Source organism: Rhea pennata, chromosome 1, assembly GCF_028389875.1.
Source record: "Rhea pennata isolate bPtePen1 chromosome 1, bPtePen1.pri, whole genome shotgun sequence".
NCBI lineage: Eukaryota > Metazoa > Chordata > Aves > Rheiformes > Rheidae > Rhea > Rhea pennata.
Genome location: NC_084663.1, coordinates 1315664 through 1341486, shown reverse-complemented (window position 1 = coordinate 1341486; position 25823 = coordinate 1315664). Strand labels below are relative to the sequence as shown.

At 69.6% G+C, this 25823-nt stretch overlaps 1 protein-coding gene across 4 annotated transcripts in view; it reads left to right on the top strand.

The window, feature by feature from the left end:
* FLNC (filamin C) overlaps positions 1-25823 on the top strand; it is a 37075-nt gene that overhangs the window by 7078 nt on the left and 4174 nt on the right. Inside the window, exons 7-40 of one of the 4 annotated variants that reach the window (XM_062579513.1) lie at positions 288-450; positions 970-1170; positions 1558-1695; positions 1955-2081; positions 2825-2961; positions 3663-3856; positions 4801-4914; positions 4996-5139; positions 5599-5722; positions 5806-5966; positions 6607-6697; positions 6773-6942; positions 9016-9133; positions 9676-9938; positions 10332-10929; positions 11565-11738; positions 12185-12347; positions 13204-13364; positions 13911-14078; positions 14397-14520; positions 14611-14767; positions 16123-16312; positions 17839-17862; positions 17937-18184; positions 18931-19018; positions 19287-19427; positions 19597-19725; positions 19835-20008; positions 20487-20648; positions 21046-21249; positions 21753-21905; positions 22009-22131; positions 22886-23128; positions 24603-24872. In XM_062579513.1, coding sequence (XP_062435497.1) covers positions 288-450; positions 970-1170; positions 1558-1695; positions 1955-2081; positions 2825-2961; positions 3663-3856; positions 4801-4914; positions 4996-5139; positions 5599-5722; positions 5806-5966; positions 6607-6697; positions 6773-6942; positions 9016-9133; positions 9676-9938; positions 10332-10929; positions 11565-11738; positions 12185-12347; positions 13204-13364; positions 13911-14078; positions 14397-14520; positions 14611-14767; positions 16123-16312; positions 17839-17862; positions 17937-18184; positions 18931-19018; positions 19287-19427; positions 19597-19725; positions 19835-20008; positions 20487-20648; positions 21046-21249; positions 21753-21905; positions 22009-22131; positions 22886-23128; positions 24603-24872 — 5839 coding nt within the window. The remainder of the gene's footprint in view (positions 1-287; positions 451-969; positions 1171-1557; positions 1696-1954; positions 2082-2824; positions 2962-3662; positions 3857-4800; positions 4915-4995; positions 5140-5598; positions 5723-5805; positions 5967-6606; positions 6698-6772; positions 6943-9015; positions 9134-9675; positions 9939-10331; positions 10930-11564; positions 11739-12184; positions 12348-13203; positions 13365-13910; positions 14079-14396; positions 14521-14610; positions 14768-16122; positions 16313-17838; positions 17863-17936; positions 18185-18930; positions 19019-19286; positions 19428-19596; positions 19726-19834; positions 20009-20486; positions 20649-21045; positions 21250-21752; positions 21906-22008; positions 22132-22885; positions 23129-24602; positions 24873-25823) is intronic. The other 3 variants (XM_062579528.1, XM_062579519.1, XM_062579537.1) reach the window with 3 other exon arrangements.

Below are 25823 nucleotides of genomic sequence, written 5' to 3'. Positions count from 1 at the left end.
TGACCCTGGGGGGACCCAGAGCCATGCTGGGGGCTCCTTTGGGGGTCCCGTTGGGGTCCCTGTTGGGTATTGTACTGGGGGGGCTCAGGGGGGCTCCTGAGGCATCTCAGGGGGGTCCCATTGGGGTTCCTGTTGGGTATTGCATTGGGGGGCCCTGGGGGGGTCCCTGAGGAGTCCCTGTTGGGTGCGGCCATAGGGGATCCCTTGGGGTGTCCCCGGGGGGTCGCTGGCCCGGGGCTGCGTGTTCCTGGGGGCCGGTGGTGGCCCTGACACCCTTGTGCCCACAGGTGACGGTGCTCTTTGCGGGGCAGAACATCGACAAGAGCCCCTTCGGTGTCACCGTGGGCATGGCCCTGGGCGACGCCAGCAAGGTGACGGCCCGCGGCCCTGGCCTCGAGCCCCACGGCAACGTGGCCAACAAGCCCACCTACTTCGACATCTACACAGCAGGTGGGCCCCGGCTCCGCCATGCTCCGGGACGGAGACCGGGGTGTCCTGCAGTGGACAGGGATGGGCTCCACGGCTCCACGGTGCCCACGGCTGTGGTGGGGCCATGGCAGGGCCGTGGTGTGTCCAGGTGGCACCAAGCCCATGGCATTGCCATGGTGGGGACGTGGCACATCCAGGTGGGACCGAGCCTATGGCACTGCCATGGTGGGGACATGCACATCCAGGTGGCACCAAGCCTGTGACATTGTCGTGGTGGAGATGTGCCATGTCCATGTGGCATGGCGCCCATGGCATTGCCATGGTGGAGGTGTGGCACATGTGGGTGGCACTGAGCCCATGGTGGCACTGAGCTGTGGGGGGGAAGTGGCATGCCTGCGTGGCACCAAGCCTGCAGCATTGCCCTGAGGCTTCAGGTGGGACTGAGGCCATGGTGTTGCCATGGCAGATATGTGGCAGGGCCTGGTGGCACTGAGGCCGTGTCCTTGCTGTGGCACTGAGGTCATGTCCTTGCTGTGGCAGGGGCCGGCCCTGGCGATGTCGGGGTGGTGATCGTGGACCCGCAGGGCCGGCGGGACACGGTGGAGGTGATGCTAGAAGACAAGGGGGACAACATCTACCGCTGCACCTACCGGCCCGTCCTTGAGGGGCCACACATGGTCTACGTCACCTACGCCGGCGCCCAGATCCCCAAGAGCCCCTTCAATGTCAACGTGGCTGAAGGTGAGGCCGTGGCCCCTTGTTCCTGTGGTGTCCCCTGGCTCCTTCTGTCCCCCGGGTGTCCCCGTGGTTCCCTTGTGTCCTCCTGGCACCTTCTGTTGCCAGGGTGGCCCCATGGCTCCCTCTGGCCCCACTGTGTCCTCATGTTCCCTCTGGCCCCATTGCGGCCCCATGGCTCCCTCTGGCCCCAGGGTGTCCCCATGGTTCCCTTGTGGCCCTGTGGCACCCCTTGCCCTATGGTGTCCCCATGGCACTCCTGCCCCCGGGGTGCCCTCGGCTCCCTGCGGCCGTGGCACCTCATTCCCGGGACGGGGTGCAGCACCCGCAGCAGGGCCGGGGTGCCGGGGCGGCGCTGGGGCGCAGGCGCTGAGCACCCCGCGTGCCCCGCAGCGTGCAACCCCTCGGCGTGCCGCGCCACGGGCCGCGGGCTGCAGCCCAAGGGCGTGCGGGTCAAGGAGGTGGCCGACTTCAAGGTGCACACCAAGGGCGCCGGCAGCGGGGACCTCAAGGTGCTCGTCAAGGGACCCAGTAAGTGCTGGGCGCGTGTGCACGGGCGCGTGTGCACGGGCGTGTGTGCGCGTGCCGCTGCTGCCCCCTCCTGGGGAGCAGCACACGCGTGTCGGGTGCGCGGCAGGCTGCGCGCGGGTTTGCGCGCGTGGCTGGGCGCACACGCGTGTGCCGATGCACACGCTGCATCATGCAGCGTGGCGGTGCCCGAGGGGGGGTGTGTGTGTGTGGGGGGGGGGCACACACGTGTGCGCGTGGCGCTGACGCCGTCCCCGCGCAGAGGGCACCGAGGAGCCGGTGAAGGTGCGGGAGGTGGGCGACGGCGTGTACGAGTGCGAGTACTACCCCGTGGTGCCCGGCAAGTACGTGGTGTCCATCACGTGGGGCGGCTACGCCATCCCCCGCAGGTGAGCAGCGAGGGGCGTGCGAGGGGCGTGCGAGGGGCGTGCACGGGCTTGCAGAGGGGGTGGACGGCTGTGGGAGAGGCGTGCGAGGGGCGTGCGGGGGCACACTAGGGTGCGTGGGGGCCGTGCAAGGGCATGCGGGTGGGGGGTGCATGCAGAGGGTGTGCAAGGGGCGTGCAAGGGGCATGCAAAGGCGTGGGGGTGTGTGCAAGGGATACGCATGGGCATGCAGGGGTGTGCAAGGGCTGCGCGAAGGCACGCGAGGGGCGTGCAGGGACACTCGCAGGGGGCGTGCGCGGGGGGCATGTGCGGGGGGCGTGCAGGGACAGTCACGGGGGGCGTGCGCGGGGGGCATGCAGGGACACTCGTGGGGGACGTGCATGGGGGGCGTGCGTGGGGGGCGTGCAGGGACACTCGCGGGGGGCGTGCACGGGGGCGTGCAGGGACACTCGCGGGGGGCGTGCGCGGGGGGCGTGCAGGGACACTCGCGGGGGGTGTGCGCGGGGGGCGTGCGCGGGGGGCGTGCAGGGACACTCGCGGGGGGCGTGCGCGGGGGGCGTGCGCGGGGGCGTGCAGGGACACTCGTGGGGGGCGTGCACGGGGGGCATGTGCGGGGGGCGTGCAGGGACACTTGCGGGGGGTGTGCGCGGGGGGCGTGCGCGGGGGGCGTGCAGGGACACTCGCGGGGGGCGTGCGCGGGGGGCGTGCGCGGGGGCGTGCGAGCCCCGCGCTGACCCCCCGCGCAGCCCCTTCGAGGTGCAGGTGGCGCCGGCGGCCGGGTCGCAGAAGGTGCGCGCCTGGGGCCCGGGGCTGGAGACGGGCATGGTGGGCAAGTCGGCCGACTTCGTGGTGGAGGCCATCGGCACCGAAGTGGGCACCCTGGGTGAGCGCGGGCAGGGGTGCCCACCGCTGTCCTGCCGCGTCGCTGGCAGCGGGGCCGGCGGGGCACAAATGGGGGGCACAGCCGGGGGGACACGGGAATGGACTGGGGGCCCCATGGCGGGGCAAGGGCTTGGACTGGAGGGCGCCATGGTGGGGACGTGGTCCTGGACCAAGGCATGCCATAGCAGGGACACGGGCACAGACTGGGAGCACCGTGGTGGAGATGTGTGCCCAGACGAGGGGACATGGTGGTGAGGTCATGGGCATGGATGAGGGGACACCATAGTGGGGATGTGGGCCCAGATTGGGGTGCACTGTGGTGCGGACATGGGCCCAGATTGGGAGACACCATGGTGGGGACATGATAATGGACCAGGGGATGTGGGGGTGGGAACATGGTCACAGACAGGGTGACACCGTGGTGGGGATGTCAGCATGGACCATTGTGCACCATAGTGGGGACATGGGCTCAGCTTGGGCACCACCACTCTGGAGACATGATCTCCAACCAGGGGCCACCACTGTGGGGATGTAGGCTCATATAGGGGGCCACCAGGCTAGACCCACATGCCCAGATGGGGGGCTGCCACGCTTGGGGTTTGGTCCACGTTGTGGGCCACCACGATGGGGACACGTGCCTGGCCCAGAGCCACCTTGCTGGGGACACGGGCTCATGCCGTGGCCCCCCCACCGCTCCCGCAGGCTTCTCCATCGAGGGCCCGTCGCAGGCCAAGATCGAGTGCGACGACAAGGGCGACGGCTCGTGCGACGTGCGCTACTGGCCCACGGAGCCGGGCGAGTACGCCGTGCACGTGGTGTGCGACGACGAGGACATCAAGGACAGCCCCTTCATCGCGCACATCCAGCCCGCCGCGCACGACTGCTTCCCCGAGAAGGTAGCGCCCGGCCGCGCCGGCCCCTCCGCCGCCGTGTGCCCTCTGGGTCCCCACGCAGGCACCCTCGGGTCCTGCTCCCCATGCATCCATCTCCCCCTGCTCCCCTGGGTCCTGCTCCCCATGCATCCATCTCCCCCTGCTCCCCTGGGTCCTGCTCCCCATGCATCCATCTCCCCCTGCACCCCTGGGTCCTGCTCCCCATGCATCCATCTCCCCCTGCACCCCTGGGTCCTGCTCCCCATGCATCCATCACCCCCTGCACCCCGGGGTCCTGCTCCCCATGCATCCATCTCCCCCTGCTCCCCTGGGTCCTGCTCCCCATGCATCCATCACCCCCTGCACCCCGGGGTCCTGCTCCCCATGCATCCATCACCCCCTGCTCCCCCGGGTCCTGCTCCCCATGCATCCATCACCCCCTGCACCCCGGGGTCCTGCTCCCCATGCATCCATCACCCCCTGCTCCCCCGGGTCCTGCTCCCCATGCATCCATCACCCCCTGCACCCCGGGGTCCTGCTCCCCACAGAGGCACCCTGCACCCTGGGTCCTGCTCCCCCTCCATCATCCCCTGCACCCCCAGGTCCTGCTCCTGATGCAGGCACCCTGCACCCTGAGTCCTGCTCCCCATCCATCATCTCCTGCACCCCTGGGTCCTGCTCCCCATCCATTTCTCCCTGCATCTCAGGTCCTGCTCTCCACGCAGGCACCCCTGCACCCCGGGTCCTGCTCCCCATGCATCTCCCCCTGCACCCTGAGTCCTGTTCCCCATGCATCCATCTCCCCCTGCATCCCAGGTCCTGCTCCCCTCCATCTCCCCCTGCACCCCGGGTCCTGCTCCCCCGCAAGGCCCCGGCCTGGGCTGCCCTACGCCCCTGCAGCCCCCCGGCAGCCGCCCGCCCGGGGCCGCTGCGTGCCCGGGGCGCCCGCCTGACGCCCTCGCCCGCAGGTGAAGGCCTTCGGCCCGGGGCTGGAGCCCACGGGCTGCATCGTGGACAAGCCGGCCGAGTTCACCATCGACACCCGCGGCGCCGGCAAGGGCGACCTCAAGCTCTACGCCCAGGTAGGGCGGGGGGGCGGCGGGGGCGGGGGGTGCCAGGGGGTGGCGGGTGCCCGGCCCTGCCTCACCGCTGCTGCCCCCCAGGACGCCGAGGGCTTCCCCATCGACATCAAGGTGAAGGACAACGGTGACGGCACCTACCACTGCGTCTACGTGCCCACCAAGCCCATCAAGCACACCGTCATCGTCACCTGGGGGGGCGTCAACACCCCCCGCAGCCCCTTCCGCGTGCGTGTGCCGGGGCATGGGCATGGGCACGGGGCACCGGGGGGTGGCGCGGGCACGGGGCATGCAAGGTGCTGGGGACTGGGTGCCAGGCGTGCAGGGACCGCTGGGCATGGGGACAGTGTGTGGGGGGGCCAGGGTGCTGGGCACGTGGGCCTGGTGCCAGGCGTGAAGGGCGCTGGGGACACGGCGGAGGCTTGGGGATAGCGGTGCTGGGCGCGGGGATGGGGTGGCAGGCGTGCAGGGCGTCGGGAGTGGGTGCTGGGGTTAGGGACGCTGGACGTGGTGATGGGCTGCCAGGCGTGCAGGGTGCTGGGGTGGGGACTTTGGGCACGGGGACGGGGCACCAAGCACGCCGGGCGCTGGACAGCGGGGTGCTGGGCACGGGGACGGGGTGCTGGGTGGGCAGGGTGGGGGACGCGGGGACGGGGCGCCGGCGGCTCGACGTGCCCGCGCCCGCAGGTGAACGTGGGCGAGGGCAGCCACCCGGGCAAGGTGAAGGTGTACGGGCCGGGCGTGGAGAAGACGGGGCTCAAAGCCAACGAGCCCACGTACTTCACCGTGGACTGCAGCGAGGCCGGGCAAGGTGGGTGCCGCGGCGCCGGGCGCGGGCCGGGCTGGGGGCCCCGGGCGCGGGGGGCCCGGCGCTGACGGCGGGGGGCCTCGCAGGGGACGTCAGCATCGGGATCAAGTGCGCCCCCGGCGTGGTGGGGCCGCTCGAGGCCGACATCGACTTCGACATCATCAAGAACGACAACGACACCTTCACGGTGAAGTACACGCCGCCCGGCGCCGGGCTCTACACCATCATGGTGCTCTTCGCCAACCAGGTACCGCGCGCCCGGCCCTGCGCCCCGGCTGTCCCCCTCCATGCCTGGCACCGTGCACCCTGCGCCCCAGCACCCTGCCGTGCACCCCAGCACCTTGCCGTGCACCCTGGGTGTCCTCCTGCACGCCTGGCACCGTGCACCCTGCGCCCCAGCACCCTGCCGTGCACCCCAGCACCTTGCCGTGCGCCCTGGGTGTCCTCCTGCACGCCTGGCACCATGCACCCTGCACCCCAGCACCCTGCCCTGCGCCCTGGGTGTCCCCCTCCATGCCTGGCAATGTGCACCCTGCGCCCCAGCACCCTGCCGTGCACCCCAGCACCCTGTCCTGCGCCCTGGGTGTCCTCCTCCATGCCTGGCAATGTGCACCCTGCACCCCAGCACCCTGCTGTGCACCCTGGGTGTCCTCTTCCGTGCCTGGCACTGTGCCCCCCTTGGCACCACGCTCCGCACCCATGGGTGCGCCTCCTTCCTCCCTGTCCCCCTGTGGGTCTGTGTCCCCCGGCCGTGCTCCCCCCGGCCCCCGGCTGCGTCCCCCCGGCCGTGCCGTCCCGGGCCGCGGCGCGGCGGTCCCTCGCCCCGGCCGGCGCGCGCCCGCGGTGCCCGGCGGTGCCCGGCGCTCACCCGCCGGCTCTCTCCGCAGGAGATCCCCAGCAGCCCCTTCTGCATCCGCGTGGACCCGTCGCACGACAGCAGCAAGGTCAAGGCGGAGGGGCCGGGGCTGAGCCGCACCGGTGAGGGGCCCGGGGGGCGCGGGCGGGGGGCGGGCGCCGGCGGCGGTCCCGGCGGGTGCTGACGGTGCCGCGCAGGCGTCGAGGTGGGCAAGCCCACCCACTTCACGGTGCACACGAAGGGCGCCGGCAAGGCCAAGCTGGACGTGCAGTTCGCGGGGCCGGGGAAGGGTCCGGCCGTGCGCGACTTCGAGGTCATCGACAACCACGACTACTCCTACACCGTCAAGTACACCGCGCTGCAGCAGGTCCGGCCCCCGGGCGCCCGCCCCGCGGCCCCCCGGCCCCCGCGCACCCCCCGGGGCGCCCGACCCCCTGGCAGCCCTCGGGGCTCCCAACCCCCCGGCACCTCCAGGCTCCCCAGGGTCCCGCCCCCCCACGCACCCCCCGGGGCGCCCGACCCCCCTGGCAGCCCTCGGGGCTCCCGACCCCCCGGCACCTCCAGGCTCCCCAGGGTCCCAGCCCCCCCGCGCACCCCCCGGGGCGCCCGACCCCCTGGCAGCCCTCGGGGCTCCCGACCCCCAGGCACCTCCAGGCTCCCCAGGGTCCCAGCCCCCCCGTGCACCCCCCGGGGCGCCCGACCCCCTGGCAGCCCTCGGGGCTCCCGACCCCCCGGCACCTCCAGGCTCCCCAGGGTCCCAGCCCCCCCGTGCACCCCCCGGGGCGCCCGACCCCCTGGCAGCCCTCGGGGCTCCCGACCCCCCGGCACCTCCAGGCTCCCCAGGGTCCCGCCCCCCCGTGCACCCCTCGGGGCTCCCGACCCCCCTGGCACCCCTTGGGGCTCCTGACCCCCCCCCCGGCACCTCCAGGCTCCCCAGGGTCCCAGCCCCCCCGCACACCCCTCGGGGCACCCGACCCCCCTGGCACCCCTTGGGGCTCCTGACCCCCCAGCGCCTCCAGGCTCCCCAGGGTCCCGCCCCCCCGCACACCCCCCGGGGCGCCCGACCCCCCTGGCAGCCCTCGGGGCTCCCGACCCCCCGGCACCTCCAGGCTCCCCAGGGTCCCAGCCCCCCCGCACACCCCCCGGGGCACCCGACCCCCTGGCAGCCCTCGGGGCTCCCAACCCCCCGGCACCTCCAGGCTCCCCAAGGTCCCAGCCCCCCCGCACACCCCTCGGGGCACCCGACCCCCTTGGCACCCCTTGGGGCTCCCGACCCCCCGGCACCTCCAGGCTCCCCAGGGTCCCAGCCCCCCCGCACACCCCTCGGGGCACCCGACCCCCCTGGCACCCCTTGGGGCTCCCGACCCCCCGGCACCTCCAGGCTCCCCAGGGTCCCAGCCCCCCCGCACACCCCTCGGGGCACCCGACCCCCTTGGCACCCCTTGGGGCTCCTGACCCCCCAGCGCCTCCACGCTCCCCAGGGTCCCAGCCCCCCCCCCGTGCACCCCTTGGGGTTCCTGACCCCCCCCAGCACCTCCAGGCTCCCCAGGGGCCCAGCCCCCCCACGCACCCCTCGGGGCTCCCGACCCCCCCCCCCGGCACCTCCAGGCTCCCCAGGGTCTCAGCCCCCCCTGGCACCCCTTGGGGCTCCTGACCCCCCCCCAGCGCCTCCAGGCTCCCCAGGGTCCCAGCCCCCCCATGCACCCCTTGGGGCTCCCAACCCCCCAGCACCTCCAGGCTCCCCAGAGTCCCAGCCCCCCCGCACACCCCTCAGTGCTCCCAACCCCCCTGGCACCCCTTGGGGCTCCTGACCCCCCTGGCACCTCCAGGCTCCCCAGGGTCCCAGCCCCCCCGCACACCCCTCGGGGCACCCGACCCGCCTGGCACCCCTTGGGGCTCCCGACCCCCCGACGCCTCCAGGCTCCCTAGGGTCCCAGCCCCCCCGCGCACCCCTTGGGGCTCCTGACCCCCCCCGGCACCTCCAGGCTCTCCAGGGTCCTAGCCCCCCACCCCGGGCACCCCTTGGGGCTCCTGACCCCCCTGAGGTCCCAACCACCCTGGCACCCCTGGGCTGCCACCTAACATCCTCCCAGACCCCCAGGCTCCTGCCCCCACTGGGCACCCCCGAGCACCCCTTGGGGCTTCCAATCCCCCTGGGCACCCCCACAGGCTCCTGACCACCCCCCCCCCCGGGCAGCACCCATGTGGACAGCTAATCCCCTCCCCGCCCCGGGCACCCAATGCCCCCAACCACCCCTTGGTAGCCTCCTGGCACCTTCCTGGGCTCCTAACCTCCTGACCCTGAGCACCCCCCAAATCCTCACCCCACTATCTCCCCCTCCCCTGCATGCCCTGATGGTACCCTCGCCCAGCACCCCTGGTGGGTGTGGGCCCCTCCTGCCCCCCCGGGCAGCACCCTGAGGTGCCTGTGTGCCCGCAGGGTAACATGGCCGTGGTGGTCACCTACGGAGGTGACCAGGTGCCCAAGAGCCCCTTTGCCGTCAACGTGGCACCTGCCCTGCAGCTCAGCAAGGTCAAAGTGCAGGGCCTCAACAGCAGTGAGTGCAGCACCCGGGCTGGGGGGCACCCTGGGATGTGTGGGGGGGCACCCTGGCAAGGTTTGGACACCTGTACATGGGGTGCACCCTGGGGTGGTGGCACCCAGGCAGGGCATGGGATCCCCAAGCAGGAGGTGCATGCTGTGGTGAGGGAAACCTGACAATGTAGTATGGGTCTCACCATGCATGGGGTGCACCCTGGGGTGGGGGGGACCCTGGCAGGGTATGGGAGCCCCTGGTCATGGGGTGCACCGTGGGGTGGGGGTTGGGTCCCCCCTTGCATGGGTTGCACCCTGGGATGCAGACACCCCGGCAGGGTATGGACCCCCGCGGCATGGGGTACACCCTGGGGTGGTGGCACCTTGGCAGGACGTGGGTCTCCCCAGGCACGAGGTGCCCCCTGGGCTGATGAGCTCTGGCAGGATATGGGGTCTTCTGGGCATAGTCTGCACCCCGGGGTGGGGGTTTGGGTCCTCCTGGGCCGGGGGCGGCCGTGCAGGCTGGGGTGCTGGGGCGCCCGCCCTGACACCACGGTCCCGCAGAGGTGGACGTGGGCAAGGACCAGGAGTTCACGGTGGACACGCACGGGGCCGGCGGGCAGGGCAAGGTGGAGGTGAAGATCACGTCGCCCTCGCGGCGCCCCATCCCTTGCAAGGTGGAGACGGGCTCCACCAGCGACACCCACACCGTCAAGTACATGCCGCCCGAGGAGGGGCCCTACAAGGTGGACGTCGCCTACGACGGGCACCCCGTCCCCGGCAGCCCCTTCGCCGTCGAGGCCGTGCTGCCCCCCGACCCCTCCAAGGTGAGCGCGGCGCCGGCTCGCTCGAGCGCGCGCTCCCTGCTTGTGCGCTGCGTGTGCAACTGCCCGCGCAGGCCGCACGTGTCCCACGCGTGCTCCCATCGCTGGCACGCTGCCCTCCCCGCTCACACACGTGCACACTTGCACACGGATGTGCACGCGCCGGTAGCGCATGTGCTGATCACACCTCCCCGCGTGCACGCACAGGCTGATCGTGCCCACGCTCCCTGCACGCGCGGTTGCACGCGTGCACGGTCCTTGCACGCACAAAGCACTTGCACGCTGAGCGCACGCTCCCTGCCTGCCCGGCCCCGCGCTCAGGTCGTTGCACGCTCGCACGCCTGCTCCTCGCACCCCTCGCGTGGTGAGGACGTGCTGACGGCCCCGCTCCCGCAGGTGTGCGCCTACGGGCCGGGGCTGCAGGGCGGCTTCGTGGGCACGCCGGCCCCCTTCACCATCGACACCAAGGGCGCCGGCACCGGCGGGCTGGGGCTGACGGTGGAGGGGCCGTGCGAGGCCAAGATCGAGTGCCAGGACAACGGCGACGGGTCGTGCTCGGTGTCCTACCTGCCCACGGAGCCGGGCGAGTACGCCATCAACATCCTCTTCGCCGACCACCACATCCCCGGCAGCCCCTTCAAGGCGGACGTCAAGCCGGTGTTCGACCCCAGCAAGGTGACGGCCAGCGGCCCCGGGCTGGAGCGCGGCAAGGCCGGCGAGGTGGCCACCTTCATGGTGGACTGCTCCAAAGCGGGCGACGCCGAGCTCACCATCGAGATCATCTCAGACTCGGGCGTCAAGGCCGAGGTGCTCATCCAAAACAACCGGGATGGCACCTACACCATCACCTACACGCCCGCCTGCCCCGGCTCCTACACCATCACCATCAAGTACGGTGGGCACCCCGTGCCCAAGTTCCCCATCCGCGTCACCGTCGACCCCGCTGTTGACACCAGCGGTGTCAAGGTCTATGGCCCTGGCGTGGAGCCCCGAGGTGAGCACCCCCCAATGGGCACCCTGCACCCCCTCACACGGGGGACCTCTGGGCACTGTCACCCCCCTCGCCACAGGCACTGTCACATCCTCAGCGTGGGGGCTGTCACCTCCTCCCCTGGGGACCCCTCACCTCCTCCCCATAGGTGCCCATCATGTCTTCTCAGTGAGGACCATCACCTCCTCCATGTAGGGACTGTCACCTCCTCCCACTGGGGACTGTCATCTCTTCTCATTGGGAACCTGTTGTCTAGTCCCCAGGGGGACCATCACCTCCTCCCCATAGGGCACCACCTCCTTCCTGTGGGGCCCTGACACCTCTTCCCCTTGCGGACCTGTCTCCTCCTCCCCATGAGGACCCATCACCTCCTCCCCATGAGGACCTGTCGCCTCCTCCCTACGGTGACCATCACCTCCTCTGCATGGTGATCGTCACCTCCTCCCCAGCCCCAACTTTTTGCCCTCACCCCGTTGCTCAGGCGCTGTGGGGTGGTGGGACAGGGACAGGGATGGCCAGGGCATGGCTTGTGGGTGCTGGGACAGGCTGGGGGTGGAGGTACGTCCTGGCCTCGGCCTCGGCCGTGCCGGGGGCACGGAGCCCCGCGGAGGTGCTGATGCCGCGGCGCTGTGCCGCAGGGGTGCTGCGGGAGGTGAGCACCGAGTTCACGGTGGACGCCCGGGCGCTCACCAAGACCGGGGGCCCCCACGTGAAGGCCCGGGTGGTGAACCCCTCGGGCGCCAAGACGGACACCTACATCACCGACCATGGGGATGGCACCTACCGCGTCGACTACACCCCCTACGAGGACGGTGAGCCCCGCCTGGCCAGCGACCCCAGGCACTCGGGTGGAGACCCCAGGACAGAGACCCCAAGCCCTCGGGAAGGTCCCCAGCTGGGGATCCCTCCCTTGGGACCCCCAATTCCCCCAGCCAGGAATCTCCAGCAGGACCCCCCAAACCGCCCCAGAGATCCCTCCAAAACCCTCCAGCTAGGGACCCTCAAGCCCCTCTCCAAACAGGGACCCCCAAGTCTTCCCCTGGCCTGGGAACATCCCCCAGCCAGGAACCCCCTAAGATCCATCAGCCAGGAACCCCCCAAAGCTCCCCAGTCAGGTACCCTCAAAATCCCCCCCAAACTTCTCCAGTCAGGGACCCCCAAATCTCCCAGCCCGGGGCCCTCCTGCGGCCCTGGGCTGCCCTGGCCGAGCCGCCGTTGGGGGGACCCAGGCGTCCGGGGGCTGACGGCCTGTCCCCAGGCGTGCACCGCGTGGAGGTGACCTACGAGGACGTGCCGGTGCCCAAGAGCCCCTTCCGCGTGGCGGTGGCGGAGGGCTGCGACCCCAGCCGCGTGCGGGCCCACGGCCCCGGCCTCGAGGGTGGCCTCGTCAACAAGGCCAACCGCTTCACCGTGGAGACCAGGTAGGGACCGCTGCGCACGTGCCACCACCGCCCTGCGGCACCTCCGTCCTCCAGCCGTGCATCTGACACCCTGCCTCGCACGCGGCACCTCCACCCCCACCGCGTAGGGGGCAGCTCCATCCCCTACCATGCACATGGCACCCTGCCATGCATGTGGCACCTCTGTCACCCCTCCTCACACGTGGCACCTCTGCAACCCTGCCATGGACATGGCACCCTGCCACACAAGTGGCACCTCTGTCCCCCTGCCATGCATGTGGCACCTCTATCCCCCACCACGAATGGGGCACCCCATCCTGACCATGCACATGGCACCCTGCCATGGACGTGGCACCTCTGTCCCCTTGTCACGGAGGTGACACCCTGCCATGGACGTGGCACCTCTGTCACACTGCTGTGGATGTGGCACCCTGCCACCAAGGTGGCACCTCTCTCCCCTCACCATCAACTTGGCACCCTGCCACTGATGTGACACGTCCCATCACCCTGCCACTGATGTTGCATCTCCCTCCCCCCACCCCAACCATGCATGTGGCACACGTCACCCTGCCATGGACATGGCACCACCCGGTACCCCCATGGACATGGCACCCTGCCCCGAAGGCAGGGCCTCTGTCACCAGCGTGGCACCCCATCCTCTCCAGCAACCAGTCCTGCCACCGTTGTGGCACCTTGTCCTTCCCCCCGCCACCGTGGCACCCCTGCCCGCCACTGGCAACAGGTCCCAGAGCCACTCTGCCCCTTCCATGTCCTGACCTGAGCTGTGACCACTGGGTCTGCCTGGCTTTGGGGACGCCCTGGCAGGGGCTCCATGGCTGTGGGGTACCCAGCCCCTCACGTCCCCCGTGTCCCCCAGGGGTGCGGGCACTGGGGGGCTGGGGCTGGCCATCGAGGGCCCCTCGGAGGCCAAGATGTCATGCAAGGACAACAAGGACGGGAGCTGCACCGTGGAGTACATCCCCTTCACCGCCGGCGACTACGACGTCAACATCACCTTCGGCGGCCACCCCATCCCCGGTGCGCGCCGGGGACCGGGACTGGGGGTGGGGGGTGGTGGGCACTAGCGTGGCTGTGGGGTGGACTTGGGTCCTGGGTGCTGGTGGCTGTGGGATGGTGCTGAGTGCCTGTGCCACCTCGTGCTGGTGACGATCCTGTGAGCATGCTGCCGCGGCGCTGTCCCCCTGCTGTCTCCATGTCAGTGGTGTCCCTATGTCCATGCTGGTCCCATGGCCGTGGTGTCCCGGTGTCCTTGCTGTCTCTGTGCCAGTGGTGGCCTCACGCCTATGCTGATCCCATACCCAGGGTGTCCCCATGCCCATGCTGTCCCCATGTCCCTGATGACCCCACACCATGCTGATCCCACACCTGTGGTGTCCCTGTGGCAGTGTTGCTCCCGTGTCCTTGGTGTCCCTGTGTCCGTGTCGACCCCACACCCGTGCTCACCCGGTGCCCACGCTCACCCCACACGTGTGCTGGCCCTGGGCCCGCGGTGCTCTCACGTCCGTGCCGACCCCGTGCTGATGCTGTCCCCGGTCCCGTGCTGACCGTATCCCCGTTCCCCAGGGAGCCCGTTCCGGGTGCCGGTGAAGGACGTGGTGGACCCCAGCAAGGTGAAGTGCTCGGGGCCGGGGCTGGGCCCCAGCGTGAGGGCGCGGGTGCCCCAGACCTTCACCGTGGACTGCAGCTCGGCGGGGCTGGCCCCCCTCGAGGTCACGCTGCTGGGCCCCTCCGGTACGTGGGCACCGCGGGGCACAGGGGACAGGGGCACGGCTTGCGGGGGGGGGGGTCTTGCCCCATAGGGTGCTCTGCCCCAGGGGATGCTCTGCCCCATAGGAAGCCCAGCCTGGGGGCGCCCTGTCCCATGGGGCCCTGACCAGGGCAGCCCAGACCCACCGGGTGCCCTCTCCCAAGGGGTGCCCTGCCCGGGGGTGCCGTGGCCTATGGGGAGCCCTTCCTATGGGTGCCCTGCCCCACGGGAAGCTCTGTCCCAGGGGCACTGCGCCCCCACGGGGCGCCCGGCCCCACTGACTGCCCCCCCCCCCACCGCAGGCCTGGCGGAGCCGGTGGAGGTGCGTGACAACGGGGACGGCACCCACAAGGTGAACTACACCCCGGCCACCGACGGGCCCTACACCGTGGCCGTCAAGTACGCCGACCAGGAGGTGCCACGCAGGTGAGGGACCCCCGCCGCCGGCCGGGCGCGGGGGCGGGGGGCGCGGCGCCCCAGCCCCACTGAGCCCCCCCCACCGCCCGCCCCCTCCAGCCCCTTCAAGATCAAGGTGCTGCCAGCCCACGACGCCAGCAAGGTGCGCGCCAGCGGGCCGGGGCTCAGCGCCAGCGGCATCCCGGCCAGCCTGCCCGTGGAGTTCACCATCGACGCCCGCGACGCCGGCGAGGGGCTGCTCACCGTCCAGATCCTGGTGAGCGGGCACCCATCCTGCCTGGGGCTGAGCCCCTGTGCACGGTGCAATGCCCAGGGCTGTCCCAGGCACCCATCCTGCCTGGGGCTGAGCCCCTGTGCACGGTGCAACGCCCAGGGCTGTCCCAGGCACCCATCCTGCATGGGGCTGAGCCCCTGTGCACAGTGCAATGCCCAGAGGAGGAGGGGGTTCCTGGCACCCATCCTGCCTGGGGCTGAGCCCCTGTGCACGCTGCAATGCCCAGGGCTGTCCCAGGCACCCATCCTGCATGGGGCTGAGCCCCTGTGCACAGTGCAATGCCCAGAGGAGGAGGGGGTTCCTGGCACCCATCCTGCCTGGGGCTGAGCCCCTGTGCACACTGCAATGCCCAGGGCTGTCCCAGGCACCCATCCTGCATGGGGCTGAGCCCCTGTGCACGGTGCAATGACCAGAGGAGGAGGGGGTTCCTGGCACCCATCCTGCCTGGGGCTGAGCCCCTGTGCACGGTGCAATGCCCAGAGGAGGAGGGGGTTCCTGGCACCCATCCTGCCCGGGGCTGAGCCCCTGTGCACGGTGCAATGCCCAGAGGAGGAGGGGGTTCCTGGCACCCATCCTGCCTGGGGCTGAGCCCCTGTGCACGGTGCAATGCCCAGAGGAGGAGGGGGTTCCTGGCACCCATCCTGCCTGGGGCTGAGCCCCTGTGCACGGTGCAATGCCCAGAGGAGGAGGGGGTTCCAGGCACCCATCCTGCCTGGGGCTGAGCCCCTGTGCACGCTGCAATGCCCAGAGGAGGAGGGGGTTCCTGGCACCCATCCTGCCTGGGGCTGAGCCCCTGTGCACGGTGCAATGCCCAGAGGAGGAGGGGGTTCCTGGCACCCATCCTGCCCGGGGCTGAGCCCCTGTGCATGGTGCAATGCGCAGAGGAGGAGGGGGTTCCTGGCACCCATCCTGCCTGGGGCTGAGCCCCTGTGCACGGTGCAATGCCCAGAGGAGGAGGGGGTTCCTGGCACCCATCCTGCCTGGGGCTGAGCCCCTGTGCACGGTGCAATGCCCAGAGGAGGAGGGGGTTCCTGGCACCCATCCTGCCCGGGGCTGAGCCCCTGTGCATGGTGCAATGCGCAGAGGAGGAGGGGGTTCCTGGCACCCATCCTGCCTGGGGCTGAGCCCCTGTGCACGGTGCAATGCCCAGAGGAGGAGGGGGTTCCTGGCACCCATCCTGCCCGGGGCTGAGCCCCTGTGCATGGTGCAATGCCCAGAGGAGGAGGGGGTTCCAGGCACCCATCCTGCCCGGGGCTGAGCCCGTGCGTGCAGCGCCAGGCCGGGGGGGGGGTGCCCGTCGGCGCGGCGGGCGCTGAGCGCCGTGGGCGGTGCCGCAGGACCCCGAGGGGCAGCCCAAGAAGGCGGCGATCCGGGACAACGGCGACGGCACCTACACGGTGTCCTACGTGCCCGACCTGCCGGGCCGCTACACCATCACCATCAAGTACGGCGGCGACGAGATCCCCTTCTCGCCCTTCCGCATCCACGCCGTGCCCGCCGGCGACGCCAGCAAGTGCCTCGTCACAGGTGGGCCCTGCCCCGCGCCGCCGCCCCACGCCGCCGCCCCACGCCGCCGCCCCACGCCGCCGCCCGCGCCGGCGGCCCCGTGCTGCCCCCAAAGCGCTCCCCTGCCCCGTGCCATCCCTCCCCGCTCCGTGGGACCCCCCCCCCCCCGCTGCCCCATGGCACCCCCCATGTGTTCCCTGCCACCCCACAGTGCCCCCCACGCTGCCCTATAGCATCCCCCTGCTGCCCTCCGCCGCCCCCATGGCATCCCTGCACTGCCCTGCAGCATCCTGCCGCTGCCCCATGGCATCCCCCTGCCACCCATTTCCACCCCACAGCATCTCTGCCTTGCTCTGCAGCATCCCCTCCTGCCCCATGGCATCCCTCTGCCACCCCATCCCATCCCCCTCCACCCCACGGCATCCCTGTGCCACCCCACGGCATTGCTGCACTGCCCCTCACCAACCCCCCTGCTGTCCCTACCACCCCATGGCATCCCTGTGCCACCCCACCGCTGCACTGCCCCTCACCAACCCCCCTGCTGTCCCATGCCACTCCACGGCATCCCTGTGCCACCCCACAGCATCCCTGTGCCACCCCACCGCTGCACTGCCCCTCACCAACCCCCCTGCTGTCCCATGCCATCCTACGACATCCCTGTGCCACCACGTGGCATCACCATGCTGCCCCACGGCATCCCTGTGCCACCCCACCGCTGCACTGCCCCTCACCAACCCCCCTGCTGTCCCATGCCATCCTACGACATCCCTGTGCCACCACGTGGCATCACCATGCTGCCCCACGGCATCCCTGTGCCACCCCACCGCTGCACTGCCCCTCACCAACCCCCCTGCTGTCCCATGCCACCCCACGACATCCCTGTGCCACCACGTGGCATCACCATGCTGCCCCACGGCATCCCTGTGCCACCCCATGGCATCCCCATGGAATTTTGTGCTGCCTCATGGCATCCCTGTGCCAAACCACAGCATCCCCACGGCATCCCCGCGTTGTCCCACAGCATCCCTGTGTTGCCCCACGGCATCCCTGTGCCACCCCACAGCATCCCTGTGCTGCCCCACGGCATCCCTGTGCCACTCTATGGCATCCTCATGGCATCCTTGTACCACCCCACAGCATCCCCATGGCATCCCTGTGCTGCCCCACAGCATTCCTGTGCCACCCCAGAGCATCCCCATAGCATCCCCGTGCTGCCCCCTGGCATCCCTGTGCCACCCCACGACATCCCTGCGCTGCCACCCAGCATTCCTGTGCCTCCCCACGGCATCCTCACGCTGCCCCCCGGCATCCCCGTGCCACCCCACGACATCCACCTGGCATCCCCACACTGCCCCCCAGCATCCCCATGCCACCCCACAGCATCCCTACGGCATCCCTGCGCTGCCCCCCAGCATCCCCGCGCTGCCCCCCGCAGCCCCCCGCCCCCGCTGCCCCCGGAGCAGCGCAGGCCCCAGCCCGGCCCCCCGGCCCCCCAGCCCCGGCCCCGCTCCCCTTCTCACCTGGTTTTCCCTCGTCTCTCTTTGCAGTATCCATTGGGGGCCACGGACTGGGTAAGTGGGGCCGGGGCGGGGGCGGGCGGCGGGGCCCCCGCCGTGCCGGGCCCCCCTGACCGTGCCCTCCGCAGGTGCCTGCCTCGGCCCCACCATCCAGATCGGCGAGGAGACCGTCATCACGGTGGACGCCAAGGCGGCCGGCCAGGGCAAGGTCACCTGCAAGGTGTCCACGCCGGACGGGGCCGAGCTCGACGTCGACGTGGTGGAGAACCACGACGGCACCTTCGACATCTACTACACGGCGCCCGAGCCCGGCAAATACATCATCACCATCCGCTTCGGGGGCGAGCACGTGCCCAACAGCCCCTTCCACGTCCTGGTAAGCGTCAGGATGGCCACGGGGCCGGGGGGCAGAGATGGGGCCACTGGAGAGCTGGGAAGGCTGGGAGGACTGTAGAGCAGAGGTTGGGGGTTGTGGTAGGTGCCATGGGGCAGATGGTGGGGACCATGGTGGATGCCATGAGGCAGAGAGCTGATGGCCATGGAAACACTGTGGAGCAGAGGTTGGGGGTTGCATAGGTGCCATGGGGCAGATGGTGGGGACTATGGTGGGTGCCATGAGGCAGAGAGCTGAGGGTCATGGAAACACGGTGGAGCAGAGGTTGGGGGTTGTGGTAGGTGCCATGGGGCAGATGGTGGGGACCATGGTGGATGCCATGAGGCAGAGAGCTGATGGCCATGGAAACACGGTGGAGCAGAGGTTGGGGGTTGCATAGGTGCCATGGGGCAGATGGTGGGGACTATGGTGGGTGCCATGAGGCAGAGAGCTGATGGCCATGGAAACACTGTGGAGCAGAGGTTGGGGGTTGCATAGGTGCCATGGGGCAGATGGTGGGGACCATGGTGGGTGCCATGAGGCAGAGAGCTGATGGCCATGGAAACACTGTGGAGCAGAGGTTGGGGGTTGCATAGGTGCCATGGGGCAGATGGTGGGGACCATTGCAAGCAAAGACTTGGACTCCAGAGTGGACACCATGGGGCAGAGACTAGGGACTGCTGTGGGTGCTGGGGGCAGATGGGGAGCCTGTGGGTGCTGACGCCTGTCTTTGCCCCCTGCGGTACCAGGCCACAGAGGAGCCTCCTGCGGCCACCGAGAGCCTGCGGCCCTTCAACCTCGTCATCCCCTTCACAGTGCAGAAGGGCGAGATCACAGGTGTGGGGCGCGGGGGAGCTAGGGTGCCCAGACACGGTGGCAGGGCGAGGGGTGCCCGGGCATGGGGAGGTGTGTGGGGTGCCCATGCCCAGGTGCAGACAAGGGCCACCTGAGCATGGGCTGGTGCATCGGGTGCCCTGTGCCTTGGGGTGCCCATGTGTGGGTGTAGGGCGAGGGGTGCCCGGGTGTGGGGTGGCGCGTGGGGTGCCCGGTGGGCCGGGGCCCTGGGGACTGTCCCCACGGCGCCCGGGTGACGCGCTGGCCGCAGGCGAGGTGCGGATGCCCTCGGGGAAGACGGCGCGGCCCAACATCACGGACAACAAGGACGGGACGGTGACGGTGCGCTACGCCCCCACCGAGAAGGGGCTGCACGAGATGGACATCCGCTACGACGGCAACCACATCCCCGGTGAGCGGGCCACCCCGGGGCTGCGTGACCCCGCGCGCCCCGCGTGCCCCATGCACTGTGCGTCGTGGGGCTGCACACCCAGTGCGCCGGGCGCCGTGTCCTCCACGCACGGTGCGCCGTGGCCCCACGTGCCCTGCGCCCGCGATCCTGACTGTCCCCACGTCCCCAGGGAGTCCCCTCCAGTTCTACGTGGACGCCATCAACCCGCGGCACGTGAGCGCCTATGGGCCAGGGCTGAGCCACGGCATGGTCAACAAGCCCTGCACCTTCACCATCGTCACCAAGGATGCCGGGGAGGGTAAGTGGGGGACACGAGGGCACTGTGAGGGCTGGCAGAGCTGGGGAGGGCAGGGGGCGCAGGGCTGGGTGTCCCCGTGGGCGCCTCTGACACCAGTCCCTGCTCCCAGGAGGGCTCTCGCTGGCCGTGGAAGGCCCCTCCAAGGCGGAGATCACCTGCCAGGATAACAAGGACGGGACCTGCACCGTGTCCTACCTGCCCACGGCCCCCGGTGACTACAACATCATCGTCCGCTTCGACGACAAGCACATCCCGGGCAGCCCCTTCACCGCCAAGATCACTGGTGAGAAGGGACCTGCATGGACTGGGGGACCCCATCACATGGCCACGGGGACCTTGTCCATCCCCACCTGTGGGAAATCCCTCCACACAGCAATGGGGACTCCCCTGCACAGTCACAGCCATGGGGACCCCTGCATGGTGACAGTCATGGGGATCCCCGCATGGCCTGAGGGACCTCAACATGGCCAAGGTCACAGAGACCCCCCACATGACTTTGGGGACCTCTGTATGGTCACAGGGAGGACCTGTGAGGACATAGAGACCCTATCACATGGCTAGGGGAACCCCATCATATGACCATGGGATTCCTGTCCAGCTCTAGCTCTGGGGACCCCATCCACTCAGCCATGGGGCCCCGTCCACCCCGGTCCCTGGGGATCCCATCCATCCCCAGCCCCACCACAGGCAGGGCTCCCTCCCAGGGGACACCCCAGCCCCGTGGCTGCTGTCCCCCAGTCCCACTCACAGTGGCCCTGCAGGAGACGACTCCATGCGGACGTCCCAGCTCAACGTGGGCACCTCCACTGATGTGTCACTGAAGATCACGGAGACGGACCTGAGCCTGCTGACCGCCAGCATCCGGGCACCCTCGGGCAACGAGGAGCCCTGCCTGCTCAAGAGGCTGCCCAACCGCCACATCGGTGCGTGGGGCCACGGTCATGGCCACAGCAGGGACCACAGGGGACGTGGGGACATGGGGGCGTGGGGATGTGACACAGGGGACAGGGGCACATGAAGACATGGTGCGTGGGGAATGGGGACACAAGGCACAGAGCTGTGGGGACACAAAGATGGGGGACATGGGCTGTGGGGCTGTGGGACGTGGGGAGACAGGGCTATGGGGCTGGGAGGCTGCAAGGCCACGGCTTGGGTATCTGGTCCTTGACTGGATGAGCACCAGGGGGCCTGGGCTGCTGTGACGGTGCCAGTGCCCACAGCCGTGCTGGGGGCTGGTGCAATGCCCACGTGGCAGTGCCCATGACTTCATGGCAGTAGTGTGGGGCCGCATGGTTGGGGCTGACGGTGGCTTGTCCCCAGGCATCTCGTTCACACCCAAGGAGGTGGGTGAGCACGTGGTGAGCGTGAAGAAGAGTGGACAGCATGTCACCAACAGCCCCTTCAAGATCCTAGTGGGGCAGTCAGAGATTGGTGACGCCAGCCGGGTGAAAGTGTGGGGCAAAGGGCTCGTGGAAGGCCACACGTTCGAGGTATCTGAATTCATCGTGGACACGCGCAGCGCTGGTGAGCCCCGGCCACGGGGATGGGGACAGCACAGTGGCTATGGTGTAGTCCTTGCTGTGATGTGGTCGTGGGTGGGACACAACGGTGGCCACACCATGGCCAAACAAAGGCCATCACTGGGATGGTGGCCATGGTGGTGGCTGGGATAGGATGATGATGTTGATAGTGGTGTGGCTGCGACTGGGATGGGATGGTGACCATGGCCATGGGTGGAATGGGGTAATGGCTGTGGCCATGGCAGGGACAGGATGATGGCCATGGTGGTGGCACGGCTTTGGTGGTAGCTGGGATGGGATGGTGAGTACGGCTGTGGCTATGGCTGGGATGTGATGGTGGCTGTGGCCACGGTGTGGCCGTGACTGGGCTGGGCTGAGCTGGTGGCTGTGGTGCTGGCTGGGATAGGATAGTGACCATGGCCATGGCATGGCTGTGGCTGGTCCGGGATGGTGCTGGTGGCTGTGCTGGCCATGGTGGCGGCTCTGAGCTCCTCTCCACAATGCCAGGCTATGGTGGGCTGGGCCTGTCCATTGAGGGCCCCAGCAAGGTGGACATCAACTGTGAAGACGTGGAGGATGGCACCTGCAAGGTCACCTACTGCCCCACCGAGCCTGGTAACTACATCATCAACATCAAGTTCGCTGACAAGCATGTTCCAGGTAGGGGCAGGCGGGTGCACCCAGGGGTGCGGGGGGCTGGATGCTGGGGTCCTCTGCGGCCGGCCACATGGACAGCCCTGAGCCTGGCACCCCTCGCCTGCAGGGAGCCCCTTCACGGTGAAGGTGACGGGTGAGGGGCGCATGAAGGAGAGCATCACGCGCCGGCGGCAGGCCCCTTCCATCGCCACCATCGGCAGCACCTGTGACCTCAACCTCAAGATCCCAGGTAGGGGTGGCCCCTGGGGCCCAGCCTTCCTCTTCCTCCTCCTCCTCCTCCTTCTCCTCTGGTGGGGACGGGGCAGTCCCCGCCGCACACGGGGCCCAGGACATGTCCCGCCGCATCTCTGCCACCCTGGCTCTGATCTCCACCCCCTTCTTCCTTCTCTCCCCGTCCATCTGTGCATCCATCCGTGTGTCTGTTCCCTGTGCTCATTTATGCACGCATCCACGTGTCCATCCACGTGTCCATCCATGCGTGTCTGTGCCCTTCTGTGTGTCCGTCCAACTGTGCATCCATGCATCCATCTGTATGTTCATGCATGTGTCTGTCTGTCCATGCATGTGTCTGTGACTGCCCGTGACTATGCACCCATCCATCTATGCATCTATCCTTACGTCCCTGCATGCATCCCTGCATGCATCCCTCCATCCTTGCATCCATCCATCTGTACTTCCGTCCACCCATCCATGCCTCCACCCATCCATGCCTCCATCCGTCTGTGCATCTATCTCTGCATCCATCCATCTGTGCCTCCATCTGTCTGTGCATCCGCTTTCGCATCTGTACATCCACACGTACATCCACCCATCCGTGCATCCACCCTTGCTTGCACCCGTGTCTCTATCTGCGCGCCCACCTGTCCACGCGTGCGTGTCCGTGCACATGTCCTCGTGCCTGTGCACTCACGTGTGCCCCTGTGTGTCGCCGTGTTTGTGCGTGCGTGCGCGTGTCCGTGTGTGCGTGCGGCCGCGGCCCCCAGGGAACTGGTTCCAGATGGTGTCGGCGCAGGAGCGCCTGACGCGCACCTTCACGCGGAGCAGCCACACCTACACGCGCACCGAGCGCACCGAGATCAGCAAGACGCGCGGCGGCGAGACCAAGCGGGAGGTGCGGGTGGAGGAGTCCACGCAGGTCGGCGGGGACCCCTTCCACAACGTCTTCGGCGACTTCCTGGGCCGCGAGGGCCTGGGATCCTTCTCCAGCATCACCCGCAGCCAGGAGGGTGTGTGCCGCCCCTGCGCGGGGCTGCGTGTGTGCTTGCACGAGGGCGTGCGCTCACACGGGCGCTGCACGTGCCCGCTTGCATGGGGGCTGTGAGATAGTATGGGGGAGGGTGCTCGCGCGGCGCTGTGCGGGCTTGCACGGGGGAGTGCACTTGCACATGGGAGTGTGCTTGCAGCAGGGTTGTGCGCTTGCACAGAGCTGCACATGCATGTGTAATGCCTGGCAGCAGGGTTGTGTGCTTCTACGGGGCTGCATGTGCACTTGCACATGGCAGTGTGCTTGCACAAGGGCTGTGTGCTCATGCAGGGGTGCGTGTGCATTTGCACATGGCAATGTGTTTGTGCAGGGCCTGTGTGCTTGCACAGGAGTATGCTTGCACGGGGGCTGTGAGCTTGCACAGGGCTGCAATGTGCTTACAGTGGCAATGTGCGTGCACGGGGGCTGTGAGCTTGCACAGGGTTGCACATGCGCTTGCACTTGGCAATGTGCTTGCACAGGGGCTGTGTGCTCTCATGGGGCTGTGCATGCATTTGCACATGGGGATATGCTTGCACAAGGGCTGTGTGCTTGCACGGGGGTTGTGTGCTTGTGAAGGGGACTTTGTACCTGGGGGAATGTGTCTGCATGGGGCTGCGTGTGCTTGCACAAGGGCTTTGCACTCAAGAGGCTGCATGCTGGCATGGGGGCTGTGTGCACTCAAACGGGGGGGGGGGCAGCACACACCCTTTGCACTGTGCGTGTGCCCATTGCACAGGGACTCGTGCAAGCTGTTGCAGAGACGCACCTGAGCCCGTGCGCGGTGTCTGTGCCCCGCGAGAGGGCTTGCACGGGGCCTCGCACGGGGCCGTGTCCTGCGAGGGGAGGCCAACAGGGGCCCGCCCCCGCGCAGGGCCCTCGCACGGCCGCCTGGTGTGCGCGCTTCACACGTGGGGACGCTCCCACGGGGAGCTCCCTCCTGGGGGACACGCGCGTGGGCACGCGTGCCCACACCCTTTGCACGAGTGTGTGCACTCACACGGGGTTGTGCGCTCTTTGCTTGGAGACGTGCGCCCATGGCAGCGTGCTTGTCGCCCAAGGGGGCACACTCGCAGCGGCGTGTGCTCACAGGGGTGTATGTGCGCCCGTTGCACAAGGGTGCACAATCCCGCGTGGGGGTGTGTGCGCTTACAAGGCTGCATGTGTGTGTGTGTGTGTGTCCTTCGTACAAGGCTGTGCCCTCACTGGGGGAGTGTCCACTCACGGAAGTGTGCATGCCCTTTGCACAAGGCTGCACACTCCTGCGGGCAGGGCGGTTGCTGCTTGCACAACGCTGCGCTCTCACAAGGCGGGGGGCGCGCAGCGGTGCGTGCGTGCCCTTTGCACGAGGGCGCTGGCTCCCCGGAGCGTGTGCAGGCCGCGGGCACTCGCGCGCGTGTCCCTCGCACGCGTGCGCGCCCAGGGGTGCCCTCACGTCCCCGTCGCGCCCTGCGCAGGCGAGGCGGCGCCGCAGGACATGACGGCGCAGGTGCTGAGCCCCTCGGGGAAGCTCTTCGACGCCGAGATCGTGGAGGGGGGGGACAGCACGTACAGCGTGCGCTTCGTGCCCCAGGAGATGGGCCCCCACACCGTGAACGTCAAGTACCGCGGGCAGCACGTCCCCGGCAGCCCCTTCCAGTTCACCGTGGGGCCCCTGGGCGAGGGGGGCGCCCACAAGGTGCGCGCCGGCGGCACCGGCCTCGAGCGCGGCGTGGCCGGCGTCCCAGGTGAGCCCCGCGGGGACGTGGGGAGCCTGGGGGCAGGGGGGCCAAGGGGCCACGTGGGTGCTGGGGGCACGTGAGGACCTGGAGGTGCATGGGGGGCCATGGGGCCAAGTGGGTGCTGGGGGGATGTGAGGACCTGGAGGTGCATGGGGGGCCATGGGGCCATGTGGGTGCTGGGGCACGTGAGGACCTGGAGGTGCATGGGGGACCATGGGGCCGTGTGGGTGCTGGGGGGACATGAGGACCTGGAGGTGTGTGGGGGGCCATGGGGCCATGTGGGTGCTGGGGGTCATGAGGACCTGGAGGTGCATGGGGGGCCATGGGGCCATGTGGGTGCTGGGGGGACGTGAGGACCTGGAGGTGTGTGGGGGGCCATGGGGCCATGTGGGTGCTGGGGGCACATGAGGACCTGGAGGTGCATGGGGGGCCATGGGGCCAAGTGGGTGCTGGGGGGACGTGAGGACCTGGAGGTGCATGGGGGGGCACGGGGACACGTGTGTGCTAGGGGCACATGAGGACCTGGTGGTGCATGGGGGGCCATGTGGGTGCTGGGGGGACATGAGGACCTGGAGGTGCATGGGAAGGCACGGGGACACGTGTGTGCTGGGGGCACGTGAGGACCTGGTGGTGCATGGGGGGCCATGGGGCCGTGTGGGTGCTGGGGGGACATGAGGACCTGGTGGTGCATGGGGGGGCGTGGGGCCGTGTGGGTGCTGGGGGCACATGAGGACCTGGAGGTGCATGGGGGGCCGTGTGGGTGCTGGGGGGACATGAGGACCTGGAGGTGCATGGGGGGCCATGTGGGTGCTGGGGGCACATGAGGACCTGGAGGTGCGTGGGGGGCCATGGAGATGCATGGGGTGCGTGGAGGACCTGGTGGGACGTGAGTGCAGCGTGCAGGGGGGACATGGGGAATATAGGGTGGCCTGGGGGACGTGGAGGGATGTGGGGGCC